The 19221-nt window shown below is 44.1% G+C and overlaps 1 protein-coding gene and 2 long non-coding RNA genes across 5 annotated transcripts; 1 reads left to right on the top strand and 2 right to left on the bottom strand.

Annotated features, from left to right (window-relative positions):
* Nucleotides 1-2859: 2859 nt before the first annotated feature.
* On the bottom strand, nt 2860-8663 carry LOC120395237 (zinc finger protein 239-like). 3 transcript variants are annotated; one of them, XM_039519435.1, is made up of 3 exons: nt 8526-8660; nt 5661-5784; nt 2860-5125 (listed from the first exon to the last, which is right to left on the bottom strand). In XM_039519435.1, exon 3 carries the CDS (start codon nt 4631-4633, stop codon nt 3674-3676), a length of 960 nt encoding a protein of 319 aa, XP_039375369.1. In that variant the 5' UTR covers nt 4634-5125; nt 5661-5784; nt 8526-8660; the 3' UTR covers nt 2860-3673. The 3 variants fall into 3 exon arrangements, with proteins under 3 accessions (XP_039375369.1, XP_039375370.1, XP_039375368.1); XM_039519436.1 differs by lacking the exon at nt 5661-5784 and having other exon boundaries at nt 2860-4605; nt 8526-8663; XM_039519434.1 differs by lacking the exon at nt 5661-5784 and having other exon boundaries at nt 8526-8651.
* A 94-nt stretch (nt 8664-8757) lies between these two features.
* Nucleotides 8758-12911, top strand: LOC120395238. The gene is made up of 4 exons (XR_005592537.1): nt 8758-8984; nt 11095-11212; nt 12131-12186; nt 12644-12911. It is a non-coding gene; the product is annotated as an uncharacterized LOC120395238 (long non-coding RNA).
* Nucleotides 12912-13011: 100 nt separating this feature from the next.
* LOC120395239 lies at nt 13012-18628 on the bottom strand. The gene is made up of 3 exons (XR_005592538.1): nt 18520-18628; nt 18312-18401; nt 13012-14529 (listed from the first exon to the last, which is right to left on the bottom strand). It is a non-coding gene; the product is annotated as an uncharacterized LOC120395239 (long non-coding RNA).
* Nucleotides 18629-19221: the final 593 nt, after the last annotated feature.

Raw genomic sequence — 19221 nt, 5'->3', positions numbered from 1 at the left:
ATGTATGATGTGTGTGTATAGAGAAGTTACGTTGAGTTGACCTAATCAGTGGTGTCCGCTGCTAATCTACTTCTGCTCACTGAACAACTAGTTGGTGGCTCATTAAGAGGGGGGACTCGATCTATGGGTTGTGGAGATTCTGCATTATGGCGTGTGTTAGACAGGAGGGTCAGACTAGAAGGTCTAACGAAGGCAGTGTTTCATAACCAGTGGTCATGAAAAGCAATTGGGGAAGGGTAGAGGCTGTTGCAAGGTGTTGAAAATTTTATTGCAGTCTAAAGGAAAGAATCTTGCTCTCCCACTTGCTGCAGACCCTTCCCCTTGAAGGTCCAGTATTCTCTGACAACCTTCCAACACCCATTTTTTTCTTTACTCTTAATCTAGAGAAAATGTAAGGGGATTGTGAAAATGTTTGACTTCAAATTTGCAAACTCTAATTTTTGAATTACGTAGCACTGATTTAGGGTATTTCCAGGGATTCTTGGTATTTTTAATATTTCTCCAGAACAGAAGCTTTTATTTAAAAAAAAAAAAAAAGTCAAGAAAAATGTAGCTTCTAGTCTTTCTGGTCTGAGAAGGAAAACCTTCCCCAAAGTGTAGACAGACTGAAACTATCTCTAAGGGGCCTGATCCAGCAAGATTCAGTGAGTACCTTCAGTGACAGATCCTAGAAGAAGCGTAGCACAATACCAAAGATATCAATGGTATGTTCATACTGAAACACACCACCACCACTAGCTAATGTCACCACTAGCTGTTTCACTGTGGAACACTTAGTTGTAGCATTTGGCTAATATGCTTTATCCCGCTAATTGTTACATTCAGTTGGATCATTCCCTATACATAAATATAACAAATTCCTGTCCTCAGCCACATTCACTGCTTCTCCATTCATTCCAGGCTCCATTTCCACTCTCCTAAGCCATCCATCACACTTATTTTTAAGTTTTTCTTTCTGTGGAAAGGAAAAATCTGTCAAAACCACTTATTTTATATCAGGAACAAAAAGAATCCTAACAAGAGTATTGGTCCCTTACTATATGTAAATGGTAGAATTATCAGTAATAATAAAGAAAAGGCAGAAGTGTTCTGTATTTGGGAAAAAAGTACTGCAGTTATATGTAACACTCTTTCCATTCCACTAGTATCTCAGAGTATGTTAAACAGCAGCTACTAAAGTTAGACATTTTAAAATCAGCAGGTCTGGCTAACTTGCATCCAAGAGTTTTAAAAGAGCTGGCTGAGTAGCTCACTGGACCGCTAATGCAGATTTTCAGTAAGTCTTGAAACACTGAGGAAATCCTAGAAAACTGAAGGAAAGCTAATGTTGTGCCAGTATAAAAAAAAAGGTAAATCGGAAGACGAGGAAATTATAGGTCGGTCAATCTTCAGCCACTTTCTTTTGCTGCTATTAGGGAACACTAAAAGACTTTTGGGATACAGTTTGTATGAAAGACAATGCTGACATTTTCAGAAGTGACTAGTGATTTTGGGTACCCAAGTCGACACCTTAATGGGACTACTTTCGGGGACAAGGCTGAATGCACCTATGGCAGACATTCAAATGGGAGAGGAGAGATTCTCATCCAGCTACCTGGTGGAAGCAAAGAATGACTGCATTTTGGGATCAGTATATTTGTGACATTAGAATGAGAACACAGCATCAGTTCTGGAGAGATACAGGATGCCACAATATCATGGAGAATACTAACAATGGGTCCAAGTCTGGTGTAAGTCTCACTAATGTAAGGATATAGGATAGTCGGTCAATGTTCACCAGTACAAATGACAAACTCAATTTTTTGTTACATTTCAAGGGAACTCATTCTTAAACAGGCAAAAAAATCCACAGAAACAAGAACAAATATTTTAAATGGATGCTCTCCTAGGTCTGGCAGCACTAGGGTGTTACTGCCTCTGGCTAAGCAGTCCACAGCTTCAGTAACATCGTGCGCATTTCATGGCTTGCACTTTTTCCTCAGGATCACCATTCTTATGGCATCTCTTGCTTTTTGCCCTTGCCAGCCTCCTATCATGGGGTGTTGGTTGCTGTCTTAAAAACCCATCATTATCACTATCCCTACATTCCGATTTTGTGTGCGTGTGTATTTACAACACACCATATTTGATCACTTTCATTCTAGACTAAATCGTGGAATAATTTCTTCCCCATTTGGCTTTGAGGATGGAACAGGCATCTCAATAGGTATTTTGTTTACCACAGAGTTTTTCTGAGCTAGAGGTATTAACACCTTCCATAGTATTGCCAATTTCACCCCTACTCAGTACCACCAAGCTTTCATCTGAACCAGCATCCCTTTTAGAGGAGGATATATTCATTGTAGTTTTCCCTCTCACAAAGAATTCTTTAGGAAAACATGCTCAGTCAGTTCTTTCCCCATTCTGACAATTCTGCCTCCCCGCATCTTCCTATGCAGAAAGGAACATGTACTTCCTTCATGTTGTGACTTTATAACTAAAAATCACAGCAAGTTACTACTCTTAGGCTATGTCTACACGACAGACCTTACAGCGGCACAGCTGTACTGCTGCACCTGCACAGCTGTAAGGTCTTCTGTGTAACTGCTCTATGCCAACAGGAGACAGCGCTCCCCATTGGCATAATTAAACAACCCCCCACGAGCAGTGGTAGCTATGTTGGCAGGAGAGCATCTCCCACTGACATAGTACTGTCCACATAGCTTCTGTCGGTGTAACTTATGTTGCTCAGGAGTGTGTATTTTTTTTCACACCCATGACTGGCAAAATTTTTATTGACAAAAGTACTAGTGTAGACAGAGCCTTAGAAATATACGTCACAATCTCCTCACCATAACAACTGACAATTCCAGATTCATGGGGGTTTAAGTTAAGATTTATTCAAGGGGGAAAAAAACAGAATTATGAAATTAAAATTCATATTCAAATTTAAGAACACATTTAGTTTAAAATTAAAGTTAGACAAACAGCTTAATTTTTTTTCAATGCATGTCATCCTCCTCCAGTTCACCAATTGTCAATTAGCAGATCACAGTTAAAACAAATTCATCCTACATACTGATTACACCTTTATAATTTTCATAAAGTGCCACCCACAAGGGCACTTGAGCAAGCATCTTTCTGAGAGAAATGTCTATTAGGATGTTAATTGACTTGCTCTCATGGACTAAGTTGTCAAACAGCAGCGTATTTGTCACAGACACATTAATTTCACTACCATTTATTCAGCAAATACAGTTCCAAGGATATGGCCCAAGTACTATCACAATGTGGGGTTGCGGGAGTGGGGTTAAATAAATATAATTGATAGGAACTAATATCTATAAAAAAGTACCAGAAAGTGGGAATCAGGAGCTTAGGTTCTGAAGGGAGCCACAAGGCCAGGGTGAAGTCTGCCAGGATGCCAAAGCCTGATCAATGTATTGAGAAAATGTTATGATTTGATCCATGTTTTACCCTTATCACTACTAAAAATAAAAGGCCATGATTCCCCTGAATACTTAACTCTTCCCAGTTTCCTCCTCTTGTGGTGCTTCATACCCATTCCCAAACAATGGCTCGAACCATCATCACACTAAGGACGTGCTCCCTCCCCCACATCACACCGCAATGCTCAGCTAGCTTTCTCCCTACAGGAGGGCCGTATTCCCCCTCTTCCCAGGAATGGTGGTCCCTACTGCGCGTGGTGTTTCTGGTGCCGCACAAGCTGCGGCTGGAAGCGGAAGCACTTCCCACACTGAGCACAGTGGTAGGGATTCTCTCCCGTGTGGATCCTCTGGTGTTTGATCAGATTGGAGTTCCCACTGAAGCACTTCCCACACTCAGTGCATTTGTAGGGTTTCTCCCCGGTGTGGGTCCTGCTGTGGTTGATCAGATCGGAGCTCTGGCCAAAGCTCTTCCCACACTCCATGCACGTGTAGGGCTTGACGCCGTTGTGGATCCTCTGGTGCTGGATGAGGTGTGAGCGCTGGCTAAAATTTTTGCCACATTCGGGACATTTGTACGGCTTCTCTCCTGTGTGCATTCTCTGGTGTTTTATACATGTGGAGCTATCACTGAAGATCTTCCCACACTCAGTGCATACGTAGGGCTTGTGTCCTGTGTGGATCCTCTGGTGTTTAATAAGGTTGGAGCTCTGGCTGAAGCTCTTCCCACACTCATGACATGTGTAGGGCTTCTGGCCTGTGTGGATTCTCCGGTGCTGAATAAGGTGCGAGCTCTGGCTGAAGCCTTTCCCGCACTCTGTGCATTTGAAGGGTCTCTCCCCCGTGTGCATTCTCTGATGCTGGATCAGGTGTATGCTTCGACTGAAGCCCTTCCCGCATTCAGAACATATGGTTGGTCTCTCTGATCGGGGTGTTCGTCGGGGGATGATGTCCTCTCGTTGCTCCTGAAGGTCTTGTTCACCGTGAGTGGATTCAGCTGGTTTCCTCTCTGAAGGGTCCTCGCGTTGTGGCATTGCTGAGTTGTGCTGACTCACATGGGCTTTTCCCAGGTCAGGACCCTGGCATATGTCTCCTCCAGATCTCACTGAAAACACCCGCTGCAGTTCCATGCTTGCAGAATCTTCCTGCTGAGGCATCTCCTCCTCTCCACTGTGATCTCCTGGCAAAGATAAGATTATTCCAGACATGGTTATTCCCTGTGCTTGGGAGAAAGGAAGCCTTGGAAAGAGGACTTGCAAAGGACTTGTGACTACTGCTGAAGATCAGAAGTCAGGTTTTTCCCAAATAAGAGTGGAGGGGATGAGTTCAGCTTCCACAACTCTTCTTAACACTCAGAGTACAGGTGAGGGTAGACAATACTAGCAGAAGTGAGTGAGGAAGGGCAGAAAGCCATCCTTGATATTTGCCCTGGAGATAGTTTTCTTACATTGTAACCAGTTCTCCTAATTACAAAACGGAACAAGATGACATGAGGCAGAACCATGAGCTCACAGTAGCTATTGGAATTCCAACTTCTTTTACTTCACTCATTGAGTGTTTCCAAGTTGGTTCAGCTTATTCCTCACCTGTGTGGGTGTATTTCAAGAGCTCGGTTTCCTTGAAAGCCTGGTGACCTGGGTCAGATAGTTCTTTGCCTTTTTCCATTTGGGAGGCCATGTCATATTTAGGAATTGGAAAACCTGCTCATGAGAAAGAAAACATCATGGCTTGTTAAATATTCAACCAATGCTTGTCACAAAAGATGTTTTTAAGCCCAGCTGCTCTAATGGGGAGGGGAGGGAGCAGAGCAGTAGTCTGGAAGGGATGAGTCACCTGAATGGTTGGGAAAGTGTTCCAGGATACCCTTTGGGAAATAACAGTTCTGATGGTAGATATGTTTTATCCGTATAAGAGATTCAAGGATCCCTCTTAATGGGAGATTGATATTATATACAAAGCCAGCAAGAGACCCCTGATTCCCTTTTTAAGTTGGTGCCAGTCCCAGGTAGAGGAGTGTTGCAAACCCAGGAATTTCCAGCAACGCTTGTATGCTCAGGCGTTAGAGACAAGGACAGGAGTGGGCTGTCAATGGCACTTCTGAAAATCCTTCTAAATGGGAGGTGAGAGTCGCACCTAGGTTCTGAGGATTAAAGAGTCTGATCCCCCTGGAAAGAACCTTGTGCTGAAGCAAATGAAGTCACTTCAGAGATGCTCATAAAAAAGGTGACTCCTTACCTAGTGAGATGAGATTCTGGTAGTTCTCCTGCATGACATCCCTGTTGAGTTCCATCAGCCCTTTGCCATAAAGCCCTGCTAGGTCTTTGGACAGCACAACCACACCATAAAATGCCAATGGTACCTAAAACAAACATTCTCCATTCAGTATTTGCTGCTCCAAGGACAATCCCACTGCTAAGTAGCAAGGGGTAGTGAGAGGTGCAGGAGGGGCACAGGAACTGGGAGCTGCTGCAGAGAAGAACAGATGAGACACAATGGCAAGAAAAAGGGAAGGGGGGGAACATCAAAAGTCACAAAGAGAGAAAGGAGGCTGGGGAAGGAAGAAAACCAAAGGGAGGAGTGGGCAGTCCTAGGGCTCACCACGACCATAATGTATTATAACTAAAACTTACTCTGTCTACAGTAGTATTTTTAAAAAAGCATTAGAGTATCTTCTAGGAGATACAGCTCCACTACTGGCTGGATCCAAAGGCTGTAACTGCTGGGACTGCTAAAAAAATATTAGGGATGGGCAAACACACCAACATTCAGGCAATACTTGTATTCAGAGGCCGTATTATTGGATATTAACAAGTATATAAGCTTACAATGGAAATACCATGAGTGAAAATATAAGCAATCAAGCAGCAGCACAGAGGAGGGGCTGCCCATCATACTCAACCTTCAACTGTGCTACAACAGCAGAGAGATCCACAGTAAGCTAACTGGCCAACCTGGAGCAGGCAAAGAGACTGAAGTGTCACTCTCTTCAGGAGAGGCAAAGATAGTGAATCCTATGGCTCCCCTGCTCCCCCATTTCTTTAGTACTCTTGTGTGCCACTGGCAAAGCATATTCATGGGTGTTTTCGTTCTGTCCTGAGCCAGGAGACCAAGGAGAGAGTAAGAGTCTGTAAACTTTCCCCCACTCTCATAGCTGGAGTTTTAATAAATGTTTATCATTTTGCTTTTAATTCCACCCAGATACATGTATTTTTTATGGCTCCGTCAAGATATTTTTGGTTTATATGGATTACTCTACTGCGGAGTTCCATGTTTTCAGCAAGCCATTTTTTATCCCTTAGGACCCTGGAATCTGCAGGAGAATAGACTGCGTAATACTTCCATTCTCCACACTGTGAACCCTGGGGACTACAGGGTAGAGCTTAGATTTTGAGAAAGCAATCCAATTATAGTGTGTATATTTTACCCAACACTGAATAATGCTCACTTTCTGCTCTGACTGGAAAGAGATTTTTGCCATAGGGAAAAGTATATCCTTCAATAGCACAAGTCTGCCTGGCAAGTATTACTCTTGTATTTGGGAGACAAGGTGAGCAAGGTAGTATCTTTTATTGGACCACCTTCTGTTGGTGAGCGAGACAAGCTTACACAGAGCTGGCCTCAGGAGCAGCAGGTCTCTACTCTGTGCCATCCCTTTTCATTCTATCCTCCATTACTGGCTAGTAGGGGATTCAGTCTCATTTACACAGCAAGCTGATATCTCTAGATCCTCTAGTCCAGGGGTAGGCAACCTATGGCACACGTGCCAAAGGCAGCACATGAGCTGATTTTCAGTGGCACTCACACTGCCCGGGTCCTGGCCACCGGTCCGGGGGGGCTCTGCATTTTAATTTAATACGAAACTTCTTAAACATTTTAAAAACCTTATTTACTTTACATACAACAATAGTTTAGTTATATATTATAGACTTATAGAAAGAGACCTTCTAAAAAGGTTAAAATGTATTACTGGCATACAAAACCTTAAATTAGAGTGAATAAATGAAGACTCGACACACCACTTCTGAAAGGTTGCCGACCCCTGCTCTAGTCCCATGCTGCTTGCGGAACGAACTCCCACGGGTTTGTAAGGATGGGAGGCTATAATCCAGCAAGGGGGTGAAGCAGGGGGTATGAGGCATTCCAGAATTGCAATTCCTCCCATCAGCTGAGTGGGGACAGTGGAACATACAAGCAGCAGCTTGCTATGGAGTGCTAGAGGATGCTAGGGTGAGATGCTGAAGGAATGGGGTGGAAGTGGCCTGCTGGAAAATGCTAGGGGGGTAGGATGCAAGAATAAGAGGACTGTGAGGATGCTAGACCATGCTGCTTGACCAGAAAAGGGTGCAGTAATGGGGGGAGCAATCCTGCTGTATTGTGGCAGGAGGGTGGTGCCTGAATTGGAGAGCAGCTGGGGTGTGTATGGAGGGGGGGCCAGGAAGGGGAGGGCTGCCTGCTGGAGTGCTAGTGAAATAAAAAACATGGAGCAGGGGTTCAAACGGAAATCTGCAAAGGGACAGGAGGACAGATGGTTTCTGGGGAAGAGGGACAAGCCGTGTAAAGGTGGTGGCTGCAGGATGGAGGGGGGACAGGAAAGGCTAATGGAAAACGTCAAAAGGGGTACAAGAATTGAGGGTCACACTCCTAGTCTGTGCCTCAGGAAAGGGGCACAGAAACAGGGTGGCATCCCTGGGAGTACCGTGGAGGAAGGGTAATAAATAGAAAGGCGCAGGGGTTGAAAGGGAAAAGGGAGTCTGTTCGCTAAGGAAAAAAAATGTGTAGGGGGTGGGGGAAAGAGAGAAACGTCCCTCGTTTTTTCAGCTGGGTTCTGGATGAATTCCCACTCTGGAATGGGCACGGGGCCAATTTGCAGCTGCCTGTGCCACTCTCACAAGTCCCATCCTGAAAACACAATGTGTTTGCTAGAAGTCACATGGCTTCGAAGCTCAGCGTGATTTTTTTCTGGGGCGGGTCTGCCCTGGTTTTTGAATGCTGGCCGTGCAGGCTGCCTCCCTCTCACGAGAGCCAGCCTCGGGAGCAATGCCCGCACGCCTCCCGCCCCGCCCCGCCCCGGGCGCGCTTCCGCGGCCCCCTCTTACCCACCTGCGAGAAAGCGCAGCCAGGGATTGCAGCCGCCAGCCCCGGGCTCTCCTCTGCGGGAGAGGATGCGCTTCAGCCTCGCAGCTCCCACTCACACAGCGGATCGCAGCTTCCTGCTCGGGGACCGGGAGGGCAAAGGACGCTTCCTGGGAGGAGCCAGGAGAAATTATGCTACCCCGCAGGCTACCTCCGCGCTGCTAAGGGAGGGGATCTCTCCACGGGTCCTGCCCCGCTAGGCAAGGAGCGGATACGGCCAGGTGTCAGAGCTGCTGGAGACAGACTCATCACACCATGGCAGCCACTGCTCCATGCATGTTCCGGGAAGTAGTGGGAGCCAGCCACAGGAGCCATCTTAGCAAGGGGGTGGGCACCCCCAGGAACATTACTGAATTTACAGCCTGTACCCAGCGTGGAAACATGATGTTGGTGGAAACCGTTCCTGGCAAGGTTGCCAGCTCTCTGGTATGCGACTTAAAGCCCCAGCTCCTGGAGTCAACTGATTGCAAATCTCAGTTTATTTGTATTTTAAGATTAAAAAGTTTCTAGCCCTCACGATTGTGGAGGAAGGCTTGACTGTATAACCTGAATGCGTCATAAAGGCTCAAAAATCCCAAGGGAAACAACCCCCAAACTTGTATTTTTTTTAAACCGTGCTTTGTAAGGCAATTTCCTGATTTTTAAACATTTTGGGTCTAGACTAAGCTCTTTGGGACAGAGGCTTTTTGTACTGTCTCAAAAAAACTGCAGCCAGTCAGCCACACCCATTTCTGCAATCAGCTCTTGATGTTTTACAGAATGGTAGTGGGAGGCTAGGTGTTGATAGTCACCTCACAGGATAGCAAGCAGCTGTATTACCCTCCGTGTGCAATAGGGCTTTGTATGTATGCAGTATCAGAGGGGTAGCCGTGTTAGTCTGTATCCACAAAAACAATGAGTCCGGTGGTACCGTAAAGACTAACAGATTTATTTGGGCATAAGCTTTTGTAGGTAAAAAACCCCACTTCTTCAGATGCATATGTATGCAGTGTTGTTGCTATGTCAGTCCCAGGGTATTACAGAGACAAGGTGGGTGAGGTAATATCTTTTATTGGACCAGCTTCTGCTGCTGACAGAGACAAGCTTTCAAGTTTACGCAGAGCTCTTCTTCAGCTCTGGGAAATGTATGTGTAAGCTCAAAAGCTTGTCCCAGTCCAATATGTTAGCTCACCCACCTGGTCTCCCCAGTACGACTTTGTCACAAAGTCCAGCAATCGGTCTCCCCCCCCTTTCTCTCATTTAAGCCCCTTTCCTTTCTGTGCACTTCTCCCCAACACCCACCCCCAGGGAGGTAGGATGGGACTTTGAACACTTTTGGGCCTACGCATTTTTAGTATTTAAGGAATAGGTTGTGTGAAAGGCATATTTGAGAGAAAGCAGCATGTCTAGAAGATTGGAACAGGGGATTGGGAATCTGGAGATAAACAGCCTTATGCTCATTTACACTTGCTTTACAGTCCCTTTAAATTGTCCAAAATTATTATTTGAAGGAAAAACATCGCAGAAGATAATATTATGTCTGTAGTGCCTTTAGCTGAGCTCCCCTAGAGCTTTAAAAACTTTAAGCCTCACAACATCCCTCTGAGGTAGAGGTGTTATCCCCATTTTACAGATGGGGAAACAGAGGTACAAAGAGGTTACATGATGACTAGTCAGAGATTACACAAAACAAGTCAATAGGAGAGCCCAGAATAGAATTTAGTACTCTTGACTTCCAGTCCAGTAATATAGGTTGCTCAGATGCTTTGCAGCAATAGAAGTGACACTCATGCAGTCAAATGATAAATTTGGTACAAAATTTGAGACTGAAATCAGTGTATAAGGGCTGGTCTACAATGGGAAATTGATTGGAATAGTTATTGCAGTCCCCTGTGAATACTGTTCTGGAATAAAAATCACTTTGTTCCAGAATAATTACTCTGCTGTGGAAATGCACTAGTTATTGTACAATAAAATTGACTTTTATTCTGGAATATAGCACGGTGGATTGATTTAAAACAAGGCAATTTAAATCACCAATTTTACTCATTATTTAAATCAGCAAGCAGGAAACCTTGATTTAAATGATCAATTTTAATCTTGGTTTGCATTTGTACCTTAGTTATTTTCCTAAATAAAAGCTGATTCTCATTGGTTGTTAACCATTAAAACATGTTGATTTGCAACTCTATATAGTCTTTACATTAAATTTGGAGGTATGTTTTGCTAGCCAGGAGGATACACTATATATAGGTCCATACACATTTATTAAGCAATTATAGAGCTTAATATGGTTATTCACATTCTTCATTTTCTAACATAAATGTAAAAATTGTGAATGATGGATTTTGTATTTACTGGATATTACTAATTTTTACTTGTGAATTCTGTCAAGCTGTGTTTGGATGGAAATAGGAATTCAATTAAAATGTGCAGAAAAAATTAAATGAAGTATATCTACAGTTAGTGAATTGAAGTGATTGTATCTGGTCACCTTATCTTTCAAGATTTTAGAACTAGTAGATCTCACCTTCTTACACCTCATTTTTATTCACAGACTGAAAGGGGAAAACAAGCTTTCCAGTGTTTTCAACTCCTAAGAAACCAACTGAACCAGTTGAATAAACTGAAATAAAGAAACTATTCTCTGCAGAAGATACTACTGCTGTCAAAAGGTAGTGTAGCACTTCAATAAATTCTGGTTCCAGATGCTTAGCCAGTTTGATTGTCTTTAAAACTTCGGTAGCAAACATGTAGTGCTTAATTTTTTCATTTAAGTGATATTAATAATTACAGTAAATCTCAGCCTTAACATAGGTTGTCAATGTCAAATTTAATTTTAAATAGGTTCATTTTTTAAATAAAATCTTTGATTGTTTTTTAAAATCCATTTTTATACACCTTGTAATAGAATGTCCATAGGGAGAACTATTCTGGAATGTCTATTCCAGTCAATTTCCACATGTAGACAAGCTCTGAGTGAGAAAAAGTTGCTGGGCATGGTACATGATAATTGTATGACATATGAGGGAAAACACCTGTTGTGAAGGTGACTACCTGAATTTTCTTTGTTTTGTATAAAAGTACATAAAGGGAAGATGCTTTCTGTAGATTGAATGTGAAATGGCTAATTTAATTTCCTGGGCTTGGGATGCTGCTAGAACAGGGAGGAGAGTGGGTTTGACTTTTGGTAGGTTGACTTTCTAGGAGGTTGAGTGAAGGCTACTGGGAGGAGAAAGTCTGGAGCCATACTACTTCTTTCCCGTTAGCAGAGCAGGGGTGGGGTCGTGGGGGAAGGCGTTGAGTGGGAGCAGGGCCTGGGTGGGAAGCACCCCCAGCAGATTAGAAATTTGGCGCCTATGCTAGGATTTAGCTGATAGAGGGGAAAAAAAACTTCAGATGAAGTAACTTTTCTAGGAGGTGGGTTAAAGAGATTGAATTGCATAAAATGTATGTGTTATGTTCATGAATTAAATCTAGGTTCTACTGCCTCTGTTTCCTTCAATAAATACTCCCTTTACCTCCATCAGTTCTTAGAGGGATGGCCTTTCTGGACTGCTGTTAGCAGAATTAATCTCTATTTCTCTTCACAGATGTCTCAATAGCATATCCTTTCCTGTTGCTCCCAGATGTCATACACTGAGCTATGGTGAGTACTGATGCTATTTATAATGTTTAAAGGCAAACCACATAGGAAACATGGAAAACCATGTTATTGTAAACTAAGAAGATACTAATCACAGCAAGTAGTTACACAGAAAGAAAAGTGTTTAATAAACATCCATTGCTTGAGATTATGGTCTGTCTTCCTCACTATCTGAGCAGCTTGTTCAGCTTGTGAAAAAGGAACCACAGGTGCCGGCTATCTTTACTCAGGTTTTAGCTCTTCCGACCCTCTCCTTTCTCTGAGAAAATGAATAAAAGGTTGGCTACAACCATTTTAGCAATCCTGATATTATTAATTTAAAATACCTCAGCCTTTCAGCACACACAGCTTTACCTCAAAGTCACTTGGTTGCAGCATGTGCTTGGGAATTTGTAGCCTAAACCTTTGCTGCCCTCCTGCCAGGAAATTTGTTTTTATTTTCACATTTTCCCATGCATAGGTTATGATCTGTCCCAAGGTTTGAGACCAGTCTCTGTTATTTTGGATTTGGAGGAAACCTATCTGCAAGCCAGATGCCAACACATCTTTCCTCATGGACCACACACCCTCCCCCAGACAAAAAATGTATTTAAGAAAAAAGTCGGAATATGTTCAATATTCTGAGACCTGTGCCTTACCCCTTAGAGTATGTTTGGATGGTTTACTCCAAATTAAAATTGCCTGACCTGAAACCAAAGAAGTTTCATTGTTAGTACAGGATCACTACAAAGAACTCCAAAAAAAATGTCTAGGCACTGTAAGGTTTCATAACCCCAGAGGTTCTCACCATTGGTCTTCCTACTGAATGAAGCAGAACTGGGTGGGGAGGGGAGTGTTCATTGTTTAAGGATAAAATTTGTCCCACTCACAGTGTGTTTGTACGTCCTGTCCCTTATGTGGGTTCTCAGGTGTTTGGTGAGCGCTGAGCTGAATCTGAAGCTTTCCCCACACGCTTCACAGCTGTAGGGCCTCTCTCCGCTATGGATTCTCTGGTGCTGCATGAACATTGATCTACTGATGAACCTCTTCCCACAATCAGCACGCGTGAAGAGCAACTCCCTGGTATGGGTTCTGTGGTGGTTAGTGAGGTATGAGCTTGCTGCAAACCCTTTCCCACTCTCTTCATGTTTATAGGGACTACCTCCCATGTGGATTCTCTGATGTTTAGTGATGTCTGAACTCCACTGGAAGTGTTTCCCACACCCATAGGGCCACTCTCTGCTGTGGATTCTCTGGTGCTCCATGGAGAAGGAGGCATTTCTCAAGCTTCTCCTACCCTGGGTGCGTTTGCACAGCCTGTCCCCTGTGTGAGTTCTCTGGTGTTTGGTGAGTGTGAAACTGAACCTGAATCTCTTCCCACACTCTTTACAGCTATAGAGCCACTCCCCAGTGTGAATTCTCTGGTGCTACATGAACGTAGAACTCTCTGCAAACCTTTTCCCACGCTCAGTGCATGGGAAGGGTCTCTCCCCCGTGTGGATCCTCTGATGTACAACAAGATGTGACCTCTGACTGAAGCTCTTCTTGCAAAGCCTGCAGGCGTAGGGTCTCTCTCCCGTGTGCATTCTCAGATGCCAAGTAAGAGCTGAGCTCCCACGGAAGCCCTTCCTACACTCAGCACGTAGGAAGGGTCTGTGTGGGTTCTCCTCTGATGTTTGAAGAGAGTGGAGCTGTGATTGAAGCTCTTCTTGCATACCCTGCATGTGAAGGGTCTCTCCCCAGTGTGGATTCTCAGATGGTTAGTAAGGTACGAACGCTCCGTGAACCCTTTCTCCCACTCTTCACATGTATAGGGTTTTTCTCCTGTGTGAATTCTCTGGTGTTTAGTGACATGCAAGTTCCGCTGGAAGCGTTTCCCGCACTCTCCGCACTTTTAGGGCCGTTCCCCACTGTGCGTACTCTTGTGCTCGACGAGGGCAGAGCTCTTCCCACACTCAATGCATTTGCATGGCCTGTCCCCTGTATGGGTTCTCAAGTGTTTGCTGAGCGCTGATCTGAAGCCAAAGCTTTCCCCGCACATTTTGCAGCTGTAGGGCTGCTCCCTGGTGTGGGTTCTCTGGTGCTGGTTGCAAGTTGATCTGTTGGTGAACCCTTTTCCACATTCAGCACATTGGAAGGGTCTCTCCCCGTGTGGATGCTCTTATGTGCAGCAAGATATGAGCTCCAACTGAAGCTCTTCCCATACTCAGTGCAGGTGGTCAGCCTGTCTTCTCCACAGATGTGCTTACCATCAGAGGTGTCTCTCTCCTCAGGGCTATGAAATATTCCCTTTGGATCTGCTGCCTGATAATGTTCTAGGCTGCTCCATTTCTTCATCAGGATCTTCCTGCAGAATCTCATAGTTTCCTGCAATAAAAGGAGAATCCAGAGATGATAAAATCCCCATGTTTGAGAGAAAGGGAACATTGGAAAGGGGGAACTGCAAACTGATTTCTTCACAAATCCAGAGAACTGTGAATACATTAAAGATATCCAGAGATGAATACCCTGGCCCTCAGAAGGGACCAGATAAGCTTCCATATCCCTGTGACAAAATATATGTCCCTGTCCCTGAGGGAATCAGGAAGAGAGATTAAGCCCCTTTACTGGGCAGAAAGGAGGTTACCTGATGAATTGGAATTCATTTAGCTGCTGAGAGGAGGAACCGACAGCTGTGTCTGAGGGCTTGGCTACACTTGCAAGTTGCAGCGCTGGTAGAGGCTTTCCAGCGCTGCAATTAGTAACTGTCCACACCTGCAAGGCACATCCAGCGCTGCAACTCCCTGGCTGCAGCGCTGGCTGTACACCTGGCCAGGTTGGGGTGTAGCGATTGCAGCGCTGGTGATCCAGCGCTGCTCATCAAGTGTGGACACACACCAGCGCTTTTATTGGCCTCCAGGGAATAAGGAGATATCCCAGAAAGCTTTTAATTAAATTACTCTCTTTGTTTTGTTATGCAGCCTCTCTTTGTTTTGTTGTGAACTCTGATCGGAGCTCCGTTGAACTGCTTATCTAAAAATCAAACGCTGATCACAGCAAACAGGAGCTATCTGTACCTGGCTGTGAACGATCAAATGAGAGGCAGGGAGTGAAACAGCGTTGGAGGCAGGCTGTCTGCACAGCTTCTTACATATATGAGAGTCGTACCCAGGGAGATCAGAGTCTCATAATTTTCCTGTATGACATCCTTGTAGATTTCCCTCTGCTCTTCATCCAAGAGCCCCACTCTGCCTCGCAGAAATACAAAGCCACCTCATCAAACGTCATCTGAAACAAGAATTCCTACTCAGTGCCTGTTGGCCTGCAACAATCCGACCGCTCAGTCACAGGACAAGGAGCAGAGGCAGAGTAAAAAGTCCTTCCAACACTGTGGGTAGGATCCTTGCACTGTGCCTGCACAAGACACCACTAGCATGGTGTGTCTGATGCAGGAGACAAGCAAGAAAATAAGTGGAAGAGGACTAGAATGAGTTTTTATTTTGCATGAACAATTTCCTCTCTTTCAGTCTTAGAGTTATTAACCACTCCCTACTTCCAACTGCGTTTTGGTTTCCAAGAAACCTAAATTCTCAACATGAAGTTAGTGGAAACCATTGAATTTCACCTAGTCTTGTATCGAACCCTGTGACAAGTGTGAATGGTGGAATCATAAGTAGGCTCAAGTACCTTTGAAAGGTTCATGAACCTGTCATAGAATTATTGAAGCTGGAAGTGAAACAAACTAAACATGACATAACAAATCTATCTAGGGTGACCAGATGTCCAGATTTTATAGGGACAGTCCTGATTTTGTGTGTTTTTTTTCTTATATAGGCTCCTATTACCCCACACCCCTCGTCCCAATTTTTTACATTTGCTGTCTGGTCACCCTAAGTCTATTGCCAGAGCAAGATTGCTCCCTACAGAACAATAGTGCACCATTCAGTGTAGTTTTAAGTGTTCCAAGCGACGGCACCCCTACTTTTCCCTTGGGACATTATTCCACATGCTAGTAGGTCTCTCAGAATGTCTTTTCTGATATTCATACTAAATTTCTCCCTTTTTTTCATCTCATCACTCCTAGAAATACTCCCCTGTGCCAACCTAAATAATTCCTCTGCCTCCTCCGTGTTTGAACCCTTCAAATAGTCTCTAAGGTGCCACAAGTACTCCTGTTCTTTTTTTGGTAGAAAATTGTCTCCCCTCCAAAGTGGCACTTTTTATCTTCCCTTGGTCAAGGCCCCCCCCAGACCCATGAACATTTTTGTTGCTTCTCTCTGAACTCTAATTCCTTGATACCTTTCTGGTAATCAGGGACCTGATTCAGCTCTGTTGCACAAGCTGAGCCAATGCAAGTGGGCTGTGTAGCTCTCTCCCCCAGGAGTATCCCTGGCATGGGAAACCGTGTGTGGAAGCCTCAACAGTACCCCTCTGTGCAAGGAACATTTTGGGGCAGGCTGCGTGAAGGCAGAATAGGTGGAGTACCCTAGTTATTTTGCATACTGGAAGCCACCCGGGCAATTGCAGCCAGGTGACAAGTTAGGGAAGACCTCAGGGTGCTGAACTGGCCCCAGGTCAGGTTGAGTGTGGCCTATGGTAACCAGAACTGACTGCAGTATTCCTGATGCAGTTGCATCAGAGACAGAGGGATTATTGCCTTCCTGATCTGTGCCACTTTTGTGTGTGTGAGAGTCATTTATAATTGCACTGGCCTATTCTGCTACCATATGATATTCCAGATTTATGTCTTCTTTACTTCTTCTCACTTTATGGCTTTTTAGGCCTCTGTGTTTTCCAGGTTTCTCCCTCCCATTGAATACTGCAGTTTTGCTTATTCTCCCCTCCCAAGATCTATTTAACTTTTGTTTTTCTCTTTGAGTACTTCTATTTTCTCTAGTATTTGCAACACACCTCAGACAGAAAAAAAAGATTGTTTCCAACTCCTTCCTGGAGCTCACCCCCCTCCATCCCTTTGAGGAGAGTGGCTGGAGAGGACAGACAGTCTTGTCCCAAGATGAGTTTGGAACCTCCCCATCAACCCTCTCCACAGGGAATGAAGGGGTGAGGATAGATTTCACTTTGGGTTTATTTTATGCTAATAACCCAGTCACCAAGAAGAGGTGTGGCTATTGGACATATGCCTCTAGGGATTACTCCTGGGAACCTGTCAAGGGGAAACTGAGGCAGGGTGCTGCACAGCCATCCCTGGCCAGCAGAGGATGCTACAGAGGAGGTGTGCTCTTTGACATCACGTTTCATGAACATGCTGTTTACTCCTTCAATGTCTTTAACAGAGATGATAGGTAAAACCAATTACCCATTTCCCACTAGACACCATTTCTCCCTTACAGGGCCTGGCCCAAGTTTCACATTCGTAACAAAATCCAGAGTCAGGTGAGTCTCTAAAAACTACAGCCGTATGAAATATCTAGAGTGACAGGAAAGAGGAACATTAAAAAATGAAAGTGACAGCAAAAGGAGGATGAGTGTTAGATCTAATAATCACAAGCACCCACAAGAAGGGAAAGGAATGATCTAATCTGAACCTCAGGGTATGAATGAGAGTAAAATGATAAAAGGGATAAAAGGCAAATTTAGGCTATCAGTAATTGTTTATTAGAATGCAAATTAGCTTGCTGAAGGAAGAGGCATAACCCCATCATTTGAAACTAGAGAGGGCAAACCTCTAGAAAATACAGCCAAGTTTTTTTTTTTAAAAAGGTGCCCAAATTAGACTATTTAAATCCATATTTAGGCAACTAAGTGGCCTGATGTAAAATGCATCATGTAAAAGCTCACTATGTCACCCAGACCACAGGACAGATGTATACGAATTACATGAATTCATGCACAATCATCATTTTAGAACTGAACACCTCAACAACACTTTGCTTGTAAAAAGTACTTTAAAACTCAAGAACTTCAGACATTAAATTAAGCCTCAATTCCTCTGTGAGTCTGGCAAGTATCCTCCCCAATGTACAGATGAGAAACAGAGGCACAGGGAGATTAAGTGAATTGCCCAATATCACAGAATCTGTGGTAGAGCTGGAAATGGAATCCAGACGCCCTTTCTTCCAGTCCCAGGTATTAACCACAAGACAACATTACTCTTCTACCTTTTGTTCCTCATGTGTAGGTCTACCAGACTGAGTAGGCCTTTTGCTCACCATATTTCCTCCCTCTGTGATCTTCATCTTCTCCAAATCAAACCGACAATTCTCTTCCTGCTCCTCTGCTTCCATCTCTTCTTCTTGCTCCTGAGGAAGCAAGTGAGGAAAAATGAGAGATTTAGAAGGGAACAGAAATGTGGCTGAAACACAGTTGGAATTATTCCTACTTCAGTTACTCAACCAAAGGAACTAGACACAGTTTTACCCCAGCTGACGCATTTCATAATACAGCATCTCAGAGGCTGTTAAAATGGTCATTCCTCATTTCAGAGCACTTCTGTGAAAGGACCGAGGGAAGCTGTGCGAATCAGACCTGTCAGATTGCAGCATTTCCTATGTATACAGTCTGCACAGACAGAGCCTGGAGGGGGGAATATCAGTTTTGGGAGGAACTATTTTAGAGAAACACCAGGAAGCGAACACGAGCCAGGAGGCAGGCTATGCAGAGGAGTTGATTTAGAGCTACTGAGCATCAGTATCACACTGAGGTGAAGTGCAGAGATTAAGTCATCTATGGAGCACTCAGCTGCATTGCAGCACAAGGTGCATGAAGGACAAAAGCACTGCAGCTTCCAACAAAATAAGCACAGCAGAGGAACTGCTGAAGAGAACAGAGGAAAGAGACAAAGACCTGCAATCCCCCCTTGTTTAAAATATTCCAAGTATATTCATTTTAGCAGCAGAAACAGGCTAAAGAACTGCAAACATGTACTCAGCAAGAGAAGAACAAGGTAAAAATAAATGGTGAGGTCATCTTGTCTGTTTCTCATTTCATCTTCCCCCACATCCCAGCCCAATCCCGGTCTGCGTTCATAAATCACCTAAAAGACTACAATTATCTTACCCATGATGCTTAGTAAGTTTTGAAATCACAGTGAAGAGAGCTGCTTCCCCTACCCAAATCAAG

The sequence above is a fragment of the Mauremys reevesii genome, linkage group 1, assembly GCF_016161935.1.
Source record: "Mauremys reevesii isolate NIE-2019 linkage group 1, ASM1616193v1, whole genome shotgun sequence".
NCBI classification, from domain to species: domain Eukaryota; kingdom Metazoa; phylum Chordata; order Testudines; family Geoemydidae; genus Mauremys; species Mauremys reevesii.
Note: the sequence above shows the minus strand (reverse complement) of the source record. Positions and strands in the feature narration are given on the sequence as shown.